This window comes from Acyrthosiphon pisum, chromosome A2 (assembly GCF_005508785.2).
Source record: "Acyrthosiphon pisum isolate AL4f chromosome A2, pea_aphid_22Mar2018_4r6ur, whole genome shotgun sequence".
Taxonomy (NCBI): domain Eukaryota; kingdom Metazoa; phylum Arthropoda; class Insecta; order Hemiptera; family Aphididae; genus Acyrthosiphon; species Acyrthosiphon pisum.
Window position 1 is genome coordinate 80,696,906 of NC_042495.1, and position 15,487 is coordinate 80,712,392.

General features: G+C 28.5%; 1 protein-coding gene across 3 annotated transcripts in view; it reads left to right on the forward strand.

Moving 5' to 3' along the window:
• Positions 1-15,487, forward strand: part of LOC100160941 (disheveled-associated activator of morphogenesis 1) — a 50,809-nt gene that overhangs the window by 8,468 nt on the left and 26,854 nt on the right. The window contains exon 1 of one of the 3 annotated variants that reach the window (XM_016803493.2): positions 3,898-4,172. The exons of 1 other annotated variant lie outside the window; for it this stretch is intronic. Coding sequence is in view for 1 of the 2 variants with exons in the window: in XM_001947021.5 (XP_001947056.2) it covers positions 12,908-12,925 (18 nt within the window). In the remaining variant the exon portion in view is untranslated. Of the gene's footprint in view, positions 1-3,897; positions 4,173-12,389; positions 12,926-15,487 lie in introns of those variants that run through there. One more of the 3 variants, XM_001947021.5, reaches the window with a different exon arrangement.

A 15,487-nucleotide genomic window follows, 5' to 3' on the forward strand; every position in this document is an offset into this window, starting at 1 on the left:
CATATATTAAACACTCACAACATTGGGCAACATTGACATTTCCATACCTTGCTGTCTACTCATACGTCATACCTAATGCCTATCCTAAACGTAAAAACGTGGTTACCTAGTCGGCGTATCGATTTTTATGATAATTTTCGCGAGTGTTAGTCGAAAAGGGTTATCACATTTACTTTTGGGTGCGTCAAGAAGGGGCCTGCACTACAATGCTTGTTAATGAAACGTAATCTAAAAACGGCAATGTATTGTAGGGAACAAGTTCTTCCCTATGTATAGTATTATATTCTATAATGTAGGTACTTCCACAATGGTTGAAACTCGGGTTGAAAGGTCTGATGGGCTGTGGCGCTGAGCAATAATATAAGCAACGAGTGTGACCCCTTCGTTTTTTACGACCAACGGACAAGTCATTTCGGCGAGTACTTGAAATATTGTACACAACAATATTGTAGTTTTATGTTTTCAAACTAGAGTTTTTTTTAACGTTGTGTCGGTTGTTAGGTTTAATATTTCGTGTTACTCGGTCATTCGTCAAAACTAAACGGAGACGCGAAGCGTAAAAAATCGTCTTTTGCTCTCACTAAAAAAAAATGGCACCTACCTATATACGAAATTATACGAATGCCCATATTATACTCTAAAAATAAAAATACGTATACCGCTGTTGTGTGTATAATATCGACTCGACTAAATCACTATGACGTTAAATGTTGATGTATATTATGTGATCCGTGAGGGGTGTGGTTCTAAATCATACATAATATTGTGTATGTATTGAAATTGTTATCAAATTCATTCGTGTAAAATTTATATTTCTTTCCCAAAAAAAAATAACTTTAGTGCAATAAAAAAAAATATTTGTAACTGAATCATTATAATAATGTAGGTGCTATAATACTTCATAATATGACATTTAATAATTTAACTATAGTTTTTAGACTCTGAGCGTAGCTATAGGTATGAATGATCTGAACTACGTATTAATTTTACAATCAAGAACTTTTTTGTGTCTATACCATGGTTGAAATATACAAGGTTATATTGCATATTATATACCCCTTCTCAATCAAATATTTGATGATAAAAACAAAAATGGCAGCGTAAAGGAAGCCAATAATAATCAAGTCTATAGATATGCACGGGATTTTGAATTTGTTAGCTATTGTCAGCGAATTTTTGGTGATAAGAAAAATGTATATTTTAGGGGGGGCTAACATTTTTAACATCAATGTTAGCGGAGGGCTTCGATCCCACACAACAAAAGAATTGTATATTTGTATGGGGGGCTAAGCCCCTTATTTCCCTGCGAGTTGCGCCTATGCTGTACAGCAGAACGGTTAAATACTTCCCCCTTTTTATTGTAAATACTGCATACTATATAGGTTGTTCCATCGTATTCGTCCTCATATTAATTAATCCCACCATCAGTTGTAGTTTTTATAAAACTTTAATGGGAGTGGGGTTGAATTTAGAATCATATATTCAAATACAAAAAAAAAATATGCGAAAAATTGTTTTCATCTTGTTTTAATCTAACTTACCGAAGACTGTCCAAACATACTACGTTTTATTATTATATTATATTTTAAAACTTTTATATTATTTTCTGATATTAATATTTTTCCGTATTTTGCATAATAAAAGGAATAGACAACTAAGTTCCAATTGGTGGAAGGGCGATACCCCCCCCCCCCCCCCACTTGCTCCAAACGACATTTCCTAGCCTAATATAGATTTATATTCTTCATATTCATGATTATGTTTTAAAAGTCACGTAACATAAAATAACCATACCATTGATCCACATTAAACATAATTAAGCACTTTCATTATTTAAATGTAAACCAATATAATCGCACAATTCGCATGAATATCTAATGAATATTAATTAAATTAAATTACAACTTTCCAAAAAACCCCAAAATTATTAAACCTAACTTTGTATGTTCCAAAATAAGTCAAATTTTATAGTTTTTTAATAAGCGTTGAATTATCTCAAATGTTACACAGACATAGAAACACTCAAACACTCAAAATCAATATTCTATACGGCTCTGTGCCCCTCAACTCTTCACACGTTTCAGTCGTTTCGCTGTGCTTGAAACATTCCAAGTACATCACACGCTCCCCTTTTTTTAGATGATACCCCCACTTTTACAACTTTTTACGTTTTATAATAACATCATTTTCACAAAGGCCTTCAGTAAGGCAATTTTAAAATTTCTAGTGTGCTTCAAATTTTTATGTACCTACCTAGTTGTATTAAAATTTAAAACCAGATCATATGTCATAGGTATAGTAAAATTAATGATTAACCGCATTTAGAATCTAGATTCAAAGCATATTGAAATGCATTGCATACAAATAATTCAATTTTCTAATATTTAAGTAAATTATTTTAAATATTTAACTATCTATGTTGGTTTTATTGCGTGCTATCAAAATTAAATTAAATTAAAATATTTAATCGTATTAAATTTAGTAGATACAGTACCTAGACATCATAAAATATATTAGGTATAATTACATGGTTACCTGTCCTCAACATCAGTATTTCTTTTGATAGGTACCTAGTTTTAGAGCGATAGTAGATAAAATACAACAGTAATTGTTCGTCTTTCTTTTATAATGAAATGAAATTGTATTATTTTTTTTTTTGGCAATAATATTATAGTTGCACTTTTGATATTTTAAGGGTACCTACCTCGTTTTTTTTTTTTTATTGGTCTTGAAATTGTACAATTTCTGTTTCGACTATTATGGTCATTAGCATAACATTGTAAACATAAATACATTAAGTACATTTATTATGGGAAAAAAAGGAAAGATACAAAAAACGGTATTAAATTAGTTATTTTTATATTTTGTACATTGCAAATGTTGGCTTAAGTAGTTAAAGTAATTTAATTGTTCTAAGGAATTCAAGGTATCTCATTTTATATAGTAATAGAAAAGTCAGAAAGACCTTTCATATTATTATATTTATATGTAGGTAACTATATTATGATAAATTTCTGTTCACATACATTTAAAAAATTTAAATATCACTTAATTATTGATCTTATAGATTATTGATAAGAATAAAATGTATTACTTATTAGCTATTAGTTTATTACATAGTTAAGAGGACTTCGCGCCCGCATATTATGTTGTCTCCGTCTTACACACGTTCGGCATATCTACCAAATTTTACGCTCAGTAGATCACATTTAGCTCCGCTAGTTAAAAAAAATTATAGTAAATTGACCTCTTAATTTAAAGGTAGATTATCTAGGGTATTTCTCTTGGACTTATTATTATATTTTAATTTTAAAGCGTATTATTTTAAGATAATAGAGTATTTTAAAATTGTAAATTGTTAATTGTTAACTTGTTTTAAAATTAAAATTTAACAAAAAGCTCCTAATAAGCCCTAAAATCGTACGTCTAAATGTTATAAGAGGTCAATTCACTCTAATTTTTAAACTAACGGAGCTAATAATTAGTAATAAAGATTTACTGAGCACAAAATTTGGTATGTCGTACGCGTGTAAGACGGAGACAACATATGCGGATGCGACGTCCTCTTAATTACAATTTTCAGCTATTTCTGTTACACCATATTACCTTACTTAACCTATATTAGGGTTTTGGTGAAAAAAATAATAAAATTCAATAAAGATTATATAATTATATTTTAGTAGCTCATTAATCATTGTTATATTATAATTTAGTATGTAGGTACATTATAATAAACTATTGATGAATTATATAAACATTTATGTCTTATTAAATATTTTGCGACTGACGTCAAGATAACATTACAACCTTAAAATAATGTACAAATTACAATAAATGATTACATATTATCTTTCAGTCTACCACTATAATCTCTATTCACTATGTGTAGGTAGTTCAGTTATTTATTAATCCGTGCTTATTTTGATAAACAAATTTACTAATTTTAGGTATGCGTACCTACAACCGTGTTTCAAAAAATACATTTAGTCTAACTTGTGCGGTTTTATAGTTCTCTTTATAGTTGTTTATAAAAACCATCCTCGTATAATAGTATAGAATAGATTTAAGAAACGCTCTTCTATACTTATCTAAGTGATCTCGGTGACTCGGTTGAATGGTTAACACGTTCACTAAAATATAATTTTGGACATCCGGCATAAAAAAGGTCAAGGGTAAGTTTTGGTAATTTTTTTATTGATAAATTAAATGGTTAGATTAAATTTGAGAGAAGTGATTAAAGTCGATATTGCATTCAAGTGGACACTGTGATTCCCATACTGTTAACTACAACGCCCATTGAATACAATGTTGTTTGTTGTTTTTATTCGTACCACACATGTTATAGAATTATGACAGCCGCAAGTAATTTATCCCCACTTAAGATTTTTATCCTTCCTTAGGGATACTGTGTAACGTAAATAAAACGTAATATTATATTGTTTATTATAATCTAAAAACCCACCCAAGTGGGAACAAAGAAATACATTTTTTTTATATTACGATTTAAAAGTAATATCAACATAATAGAAACACATGTTTTAGATCGATTATAATACGCATAAATATAAACAACATTCCAGTAAGAAACTGCACATTGCTAAAAAATTATCAAGACGTGTTATAATATAATTTACATGCTCACGGCTAGAATTTGTGCGTATTGTTTTGCAATTATAAAACGTTTATTTAGCTAATGATTCTCCGTACAAGGTAATCCAGTTGATACCTACATTGCAGCTTATCATTTTATCAATATTTTTAGATTCTGAATAGGTATAGTTTTAGCACTTATAGATATTATGTTATTATTGTATAACTCTATGACGTTTCAGAATATACATTCATATGTATTTTCATAGTTGTCTATCTTTAATAGAATAGGGTATATAATATTATCTATAATATTTATTTTTATTAGAAATAAGAAAAAACCTATTTAACTATTATGCCGTGTGTATACAATAGTTGTACATTTTAAATAATAAGCTAATTAAGAACAAATATAATTGCATGTAAAAAGGTGGAACAGCAATAAATAAAAATATAATAGGCATGTAATATAAATATATTATATGAAAAAAAAAATGTTTTGTTCCTAGTTACGTAGTTTTATGTTTGAGTTATCAACAATGTCTCTTTAACACGCAATTGATAACGTTTTTATCATTATCCATGTAATATCTACGCGTTCATAGTTTAATGTGTAGGTAATAACTAATAACTTAACAACACTTAAACAATGCAATATGTATATGTGTAGGAATATATTATGTTATTTATGATTATTTGTGATGTGTACCTACCTTATATTATCGATTTACATATTAAGAACATTTTTTTAAAAATCACTATCTTATAAAAAATTTTTCATTACAATACCAAATTGTTGTTTAGTCATACATTCGCATATGAGGCTAGCTTTGATATTAAAATTAATAGGCATAATATTCAACTTAAATGCAAGAACATTATCTGCATTTGTAAGTTGGTTTTTGCAATATTTTAATTTTTAAGAGAGTTATGATTGTTTTGACTTATAAGCATATTTAAACTGTAATATTGTAAATACCTATAGTTATGAAACTATCTGTAACTATCTTAAAAATTAAAATATTAAAAAAACCCACGTACAAACACAGATAATGTTCTTACCTTTAAGTATGATAATAACTGTATAATTTACTGTAATATTAGAGTTAACAACAGAAAATTGGTTATGTTTAACGCAAATTTGGTATGTTGCTTTGTATAGGTGAGAGTGTGAGACATCCCTTAATAACAAAAAAAGTCCTATTAATTTTAAATACCAAGTATAACACATAGCAGTGTTAACTTGATATTATATGCAAGTTTTTTTCCATACTTCTTTTATGTGTAGATTTGTTTTGGAGTTCTCATGAGTCTTCATAATCATTGTGCTATTATAATTGATATAAGTATTACATTAGCACACTGTAGCGGTGCGGTGTTAATTTATTATTATATGATAATGAATACAATGCGTTACTCAATCATCCGTAGCTTCAATACCTTTGTTTTCCCTAATAATTAATAGATAATTTTTTAACACGTATACATGTGCCTATAGGCACTACCTACTGTACTAATTATTATCAAAATTTTAACTTAAAACTGTGTAAAGCGTATATACCGTTGAATTTATGTAATATTGTTATTTTATAATAAAATTACAATAACTAAAATATTCTGAAAAATGTAATATTTAAGTATACGAATTACGTAATACAATGTGAAAATAATTAATAGTTATAATATAAATATATAATTTATTATAACAGCAATAAATCAAATCTACCGAGACTAATGTTATAAATACATTCCACTATTCCAGTAGTTAAGATTGATATGAGTATATGACCATACGATAATGATTAATGAGTCTACCATAATTGTATAATATAGGTACCACATTATAATACCATGCACACTCGAGTATAGGTACTCGTGTTATAGAAACATAGGTTATCATAAAAAATGTACCTTTTGTAAGTGTTAATAATATTATGCGACGGACGGGTGAGTGATAAAACTTCATTAATAAACTCTATATTAGTACCCTATAATTATGTACGACAAAATACCCATTTAATGTACCACCCCGTTGGCTGTATAATTATAGGTTAAAAAGAACTTGGCAATAATTTCGTGGTCATCTTTTAGGAAGTACAACATTTTTTACAATGTAAAAATGCTAATATAAACATTTGTAAGAAAATTGTTAAAATATTGTGATTAAAAAAAAAAATTTTAGATTCTTAAAACTTGTAACATTCTACTATTATACTAAAATTATAAATTTTTTATAAACATTAAAATGTTAAAAATATTGAGACAAATTTTAGGCAATGTAATATATAGACATTAAAATATTAGTTTTTATTTTTCTCGGTCAAAAATCTTAAAAATTGTATACAAGGTTCCTCATAAATTGTTCCTATAGACATTTAAAACTATATCAAAATATATATGACCGACTATTTTAATACTTTTGACAAAATTACGAAAATGTTCACATTATTTTGTACTTAAATTTGTAATTCATAATAATCATAAAATATAAAGTTTTAATACAAAGACTTGAAAATGTAATATTTACAAGGTATCTTATAAGTTATTCCTACAGAGTTCAAAACATCAAGTTTTTGTAGGTACCTATAATTTTTTTTTGTAGACATTTAAAGTTCAAATTACGACGAAAAATAAAGATTTTTTCCTATTGTAATATTTTTGTTTTATTTATGTACCTATAATTCAAAAAATATAAATTTTTTCAACATTACGTTTATTATTACTCAATGAAATTTTTAAGTTTAATCTACCTTATAAGGGTACTCCTAATAGAAAAATAAATAATTATATTTGCTAGTAATTTAATTAAATTATAATACAAATAAGTATCCTTAAAAATGTAAAATAGACACACCTCTATGATAAAATACAATTAATACTTTGTAATATATAATATATGCTGACAGATTGTCTCAGTCGTTTTTCGTAAATATATGTATTATGCAATGCGACGGCTTAACGACTAACCCCCTTTTTTTGATTAGTTATATTATATTACTCGAAATCCATTACACGCATAGGTACTAGCACACTGTAGTCACAACAATATAATATACTGTATCTGCATTCTGCAGTATACACATTGCTTTTACAAATAGTATAATATAACTCGTACTGTTCACTATATTATAATCTGTGAACTGTGCGAGTATCTAAAAAAAAAATATCGATAATACTCAAAAAATACTTAATAATTTAATTTTTATTTATTTAATTAACTTAATAATTTATTGCCGTTTATCTGCATGGCGTAATGTTGGTATGTTCACGTATTATATTATTTTGATATATAATCCTACGTGCAATTTGTTTATATATGTGGCATTTTTACCGCGGCATTAAGACATATAGAATCCTACAGGAGATGTCTTGAAATTAAATAACAATTTGAAAAATTCTATACTGTATATACCTAGCAATTATTTTATGATTAAATCTTAAATATTTTTAAGTCTATAAAGGAAAAAAATGTTATTTCTATACCTATATCATGTAAATTAATACAATTTTAATAGCATTTTTGAACAGATATTTCATAATAGTTTCAAAATGTAAGTACGCTGCAAGTACCAAAATTAAATTTGAAAATATTTTATATACCTAAATAGATTTAGAAATACTGTGTTTTGGACATAAATCGATCGGATAGAACTCAAGTTAATTAAAGTGAAATAAATTCTAATTTATTTTTGTTTCTATAATTGAATAATGTATAGACTGCATACGCTTACAATTTAAATTTTTGGATACATATTACATAGCTTATAAGTTACTTAACAATTTCAATTATTTTTATAATACATTGCTGAAATTGTATTCAAATATTAAAATAATAGTGTTATAATAGTGTAAGTATTTGTTTTGAATTTGATAATCCTAACTCTTACTTATAGTCTTACTGAATACTTGTACTAGTTGTGTGCTCATGATATATATAATAATGTGTGTAATGTCATACCTACAATAAATAAATAAATAAAATGTATATAAACAATTACAAATTTAAATTACCATTAAATATACAGTTCTTCGAGTAATGGAGAAAGTAATTCGATTTCCGAGACAACTGTAGTAAAAAATCCTTAATAAATTAAACACTTAATTATCACACCCATCTGCTTTTTCTTATATCACGATTTTGTTGTTATGTCATTAAATTGTGATTATATTGTAACCTTTTGCAAGGAAATCATTTTATTGGTTGTGGAGACTATTTTAGTGATGACAATTTGGTAACCTGTAACGTATATTATGGAGATTTAACTAATACGTATAATTTGTCAACTTTTTATAGAATTCGTGTTTATAAAAACGAAATTGGTTTCATAATAATTTTCGATTCAACGAAACAATAAGTGTACTGCAAATAATAAAAATTTCACAACCGATAAGTTGATAACTTGTTTTTTGTTAACTTAAATTCTATAGAGTTGAATATTTTTACCTGTAGTAACTCTTCATCTATTATCACATACGCTCTTATTGTGAAAAAATGCGATCTTACATGCAACACATGCGCACTTCAAGATCTAGCACCACAAACATCATCCAATATAGGTACCTAATAGAAGCTATAATTAGTATCTATCATGTCTCGTGTCGATATCATAACTTATATCATATAATTACAATATCAACAATTTCAGGAATAAAATAACAATGTATTTATTTCAAATCCTTTGCAGCGTTATACAATTAATATCAATTAAATATATATAGGTACTGTAATATTTATTGTTACCTATGATATTATAGGTACTCGCCGTATAATACTGATAAGTGATTATATTTAATAATATTATTATATATTGAGGGTGACTGGCAAGCACGAAGCAACGTTATAATATGGTGTCATGGTGACACTGTAGTTGCTGCATTCAGATCAGGGACTGGAACCTTTATGATTTTTTCGGTTTGGGTTTAGGTTTCGGTTCTCAAAAACCTAAAATTTTGGTTTTGGTTCTGGTTTCGGTTTTTAAAAATATCGAATTTCGGTTTCGGTTTCTGTTTCGGTTAATACCGGTTTTAACCCTTATTATTTGACTTTTTTTTTTTACCAATAAAGTACTATATAAAAAAATTAACATAATATTAATAACCTCTTTTTAGTGACAGGTATTTGTAATTGAGTGTGACTATTTCAGAATTTAGGTAATATTATAAGAAAATAAATTATTATAAAATAATAAATTAAAATAAATAAATATATTTTAATATTTAAAAAAAATATAAAATTATTATTAAAAAAAAAATAGTAATGAATTTTTAACACACTTGGGTGACCCATGTTTCAGTTTGATATAATAATTTATAACTTATATATAAAAATATAAATTTAAACAATATAATATACCGCGCTAATGAAGACGGAAAAACAGTTTAGTAGTAGGTACAGTAGAATTGTCGTACAGAGCATGGTATAGAATAAAGAGTTAACGATACCCGCATTAGGATGACAACTTACTCTGAATTCTGAATCACTTATAAACGTCCAAATTGCTATTATTTTCAGAAATTCTACATCAGCTATTGCGAATTGCGATTCAATAATAATATTGATATCGATTACATGGAAATTAGAATTTGGATTTTTGGTATTTCTTTTATGAAAATTCTGTTGTACTTGTACACATAATAATATTCTTATTTCTTAGCATTGATAAACTTTTATAGGTTTACAATTATTCTATAATTATTTATTATTACTAATAATTAGTTATTACTTACACCATAGATAAAATATCTATTGGATTTTGGAACCGAAAAAATCGTAAAACCCTCCACATCAAAATATAGGTTTCGGTTTTGGTTCCTAAAAAAATGTATTTAAGGGTTCCGGTTTCGGTCCAAAACCGGTCAAGTACGGTTCCAGTCCCTGATTCAGATCGTAGGTATCTGTACAGACTATATTATCTATATTATATACAAATTCATAATTAATACAAAAGTGCCTATATTTTTTTAATCATTTTTTAACTTTTGAAAATTATATATCTGTACAATAATTGATTGAGTAAAAACTATTATGATTTAATAGTAATATTTTAATAGTATTAGCCATTAGATGAACTGAGATCAGTGATTAGTGGAATAATGGCATTAACCATTATATTATAATTCCATCAAGCAAAACTGGCCCTACAAAAATTATAACTACTTAACTATTTAATAATTATAGTATTTTAAGGGTCCGAAAGCGGTGGTTTTCTGCCTTTGTTTAATACTATCATGGAATGGTTTCAACTTTAAAACGGTGTTTTCATTTCAATGTACCGATTTATCTAGTGAACCGATAAGAAAACTGAACACATTTAAATGTTTCGTCAAATCTACTTAAAATTGATTTTCCCAGATTTTTTTGAATTCAACTCTCCAAAAATGTAAATATTTCATTTTTTTAACTGTTACTTTACTTATGACATTTTTAGAATTTAGAAGTTAGAGGGATAAAATCAAAAAAGTTGGAAAGTCAACAAACCACTGCTTAAACAGCTAACAAAATAAATAATTTCCTTTGACTATATAGTTTGATCAAGATTCTTCTACATATTTCGGTATTTGGACGTTTCCCCTCCGTGCCTTCCCCCCTGAATCAATATATATTTTTTTACACATAATATAATACGTTGTAAAATAGGTTCTTCTGTTTTACCCGAAATTACGATCATCATATCAGCATCTATCGTGATTCACGTTATGGATTTATTACCCAATTAAATGTGTAATGGTTTATAAACCAAAGTTATGTGGAAGTATTATTGAATTATGTATTTTATATTATATTAATTTAATAATTATTTATTGAACATATTCTTAAACAATACTTACATTTATTTATTTGCATTTGTAATTTGTATATTATTGCTTAATATTTTTATTCTCAATTTTTTGTCTGGGGAGGAATTGTCCCATTCGGGGGGGAGGGGCGTCCATTTTTCATAGATCACAATCCAATCATGATATTTACTGAATAAATAACCTATATAGAACCTATATAGACGAAAGTATAACATTCATGTTTGTTTATCATACAATTCCTTTTTTTAAATAGTATACCTAATATAAAATGTTTGCAAATAAATATATTGTATTTTGAATAGTAATTTCCGTACGATTGACGTAAATACAAAATTTCGGTCCTGCAGATGTGAAATTCAAAAGCGCTACTTTTCAATTCAGTTTAAACTCGGTATTCTGGAAGGACATTCCTCTTAGGAAACTCCTGGACCCCGATGCAGTCGTAATCCCCGAAAGTCCTCTATTTACGCTATTGCGTGGTACTTATAATACCAATATATACCTATATGGCTATCTATCTTTATAGTCTATGTGTTCTATACATAAAAGGCATTAAAAATACGTCGTATAGCTATACTCAGTAACTACTGAACTGATTTAAAAAAAAAATTGTACATTTTAATATTATTTTAAAATTTTTCATTTTGTCGCGCAGACCCACACCCACACCGATTAGCTCTTGAAGTTGTTGTACTTAAGCCTATTATGTACACAAGCGTTGAATACCGCGGGTGGACTGGATTTGTGCACAAAGCGGGGTACACGCTGACACCTATATCATGCACGTGAACTGAGTTACGCTGAAAACTAAAATAACACCGAGTGAGTGCCACATTTTATAATATGTTGCTCATATTTTTTTTCCCGGGCTAGGTCGGGTAATTCGGCTATATATTTTATATAATGATATATTGTGTAATTATTTCAATATCGTGTGCGTGGCGACCAGATGGGCATAATGAGACGTGCGTTGTAAAATTACCATCGCTCAGAAATAGTGTACTAATCAATTGGTATAATAACACGATAACACACATTTCACGTTTACGTGCGAGGCATCCGCTAGATTGCGGGCGGACAGGTACGACTGGATGGTAAAAAAACTGACGGCAGACGGCTTGCGCGTGTCTCGGAACGCGTGTAACCACCGCCGACGCCGTCTGCCGAACCGCAAACCGATCGCACTATCGTCTATCGCAGTCAGTCGAGCGTGGCATGCCCAACCGGTTATGATTACCGGCACATTATCGCGACGACTGAGAAGACGTACAGTTCCGTTTTGATATCGTTCGGCGACAGAGACAGTTTCGCGTGCTCGCGTTTAATTTAAACAAAAACAATAACGCTCGAACATAATATTATATTTATTTTTTTTTTCATCTAGTCTATATGCTCACATAATAATATAATATTTGGTACCGCACGAATTTCATCGACCGTTTTCCATCGGGTGAATCCTGTAGACGCGCGTGTTACGCGCCCGATGCACTCTGCCCGGCGACGATCTTAAGACACACAGATGAAGCTGATCAAAATGGTAAGCGTTGTTGTCTACCTAGGTATATTCCTATAGTTCGGCATGCCTCGACGACAATCGCGCAGTTACGCTCCGCCGAACGAAAAATTGCACGATACTACGTGTGGATCCTGGCCACATTAAATGCGCAAAAGCCCGAGTCATCTGTGGAAGGGGGAATCTCGCATGTTATCAAATAAATAATGTAGCATTTAGTAATAATCGGAGGTATTTACTATGCTGGACTTGTTGATTCTTGCTGTCGTAGATCGCATCGAAATAGCATATTTGTGTTGGTATTTTGGTAATGATTATGATCGGTTGCAGATATCTCAGAACATAATTTGTGTTACCGGGGACACACAAGTTGTATGTAACCAGACTCGCCTTAGAGCCTATAAAATATAAAGGAATCGTCAACAATAAATAATTTAAAGGGAGTTGACCGTTAAAGACGACCACCCGCCAATATTAGTTTCGTACTGACGCCACTGACAAAAAATTATAATAATATATTATTACACCATTATACTGTCGGTACTATAATATACTGTTGTTTGCACATCACACCGGAAAAGAGAAATACTAATAATACTATCTCGACGTGTGTGGTAGTGCCGTTTTTTTCAGTAATAGAATCGCTTTAAAATATAATATATGTGTATCTTGTATTATATATATATCGCGAGTTATGTGTTTTAGTCAGTGGACTACTCGAGTGCCAACGTGTATCGTATACGATTTTATTGGTTTCCGTGGTGTTCCGTTTGGTTTTTATTGCTACGTATAATAATATTTTTTCGCGATACGGTAGTCTTTTGTTTCTATAGGATTTTTGTCTCTCCCCTAGTCCCCTCCTCCCATAATTAAATTAATCTGACACGATATCCGATCACCTACTTTGACTAATCCTATAGCCTATAGGTATCTAACATCGGTATACATAATAACTAATAATATAATATAATTTGTATATGTATTTATTATTTCTGATTACTCAAACTGAACGACAAGTGAATCTCTAAAATCATCGGTGACGTCTATAAGCATTATTTTTACATCGAGCCAGGAAAAACACAGTCATCGATAACACCATTTTACGATAGTGATAATATTTATCTATACATGGATTTCGCAGTTTAAAAAGCAAATAATATAATAATATTATTTATGTATAATACTTATAGTAGTGTAATAAAGTAAAGGTAGGTAATAGGTATTATGGTATAAATATTTATGTATGTATTATACTACCGGTAGTAAAGCAGAAATAATTACACCGATACGACTTTCATTCGATGTATATATTTTTTTGACCATCGTAAAACGTTTTTGACGCTATAAAACTGCCTCGGTCAATATTATGAAGTCAATATTCCTGTGTGTTACGTATATGATGGAATTTATAAAATCACTCAGAACTATTAATAATCATAATCATAATCCCAGTCATTGACTCTTAAAAATCGGCCTGTTTCACTTCTCGGCGTATTTCGTGATTTTGCACTTAAGGTAACAAAAATAATACAATATACATACATGATATATTTTTAATACTAGCTACGACAGTAGTACGGTAGTTACACTTTTCCCAATCGATATTTTTGTAGGACCACATCAGGAATTCCGGAAGTTGTCGCGGTCCTTCAAAATTATATGTATCTACATTGTATTACCTATTGTGCATATTATTATATATTTAACCAAATAGTACAATTCGAAATAAAATTAACACCTCATTTGATATACAAAATTATGTCTATTAATATTATATATGTTAATTATATATTAAAAAAAGCATTAATTATGTAAAACAATAAATTATAAAATTAAAAATACGTACGATCGATTTTTTTTTTTGAAAATAGTTTTCTTGGCTTATTTACTATTTAGCCGGGGGCCGTTTATTTATTATATAAATAACATTTTTGTCATGATGGTGACCCAAAAATGTACACTTTGTTTGGTACCCGATCCCCAATAAAAAAAAATTATTATTTAGTATGCCATAATATAGTATGTATTAGGTATGTTAAGTATAAAGATTATTTTTAAAATACCTATTTCAAAATCAAAATCGTATACAAAAAAATAAACCCGTATGATAATAAAATTATCCATAATCGTAATAAAATAATACCAAAGTTATAAAAAAATATTTATATTCTTATTATTTATTATCCTATTTATATATTTATATAAGATCTACGTCCTACAATACTATAGTTATAATTCACATTTTACTATACGCAGAGCCGTAGAAATATCAAATAAAATATAACAAAACAATTTTTATTTCACCGAATGTACGTCTAAAAATATTTTCATAATTTTTTTTTTTTTTTTATATACATATATAATTAAGATAGTTTCCTTACTAGTCTACGGACATCGCGACCCATCATAAATATTTTGTGACATAGGTTGCGAAACACTGGTATATAGATTATAGTTACTAGTTAGTAGTTACTATAATATGCGGACATCATGAATTGTGTGATTGAAAATTTGAATTGTCATAAAAATTATAATAGTTGGAAACGACTAATAGAATCCATTTCCGGATGATCAATTTGTTTCTAA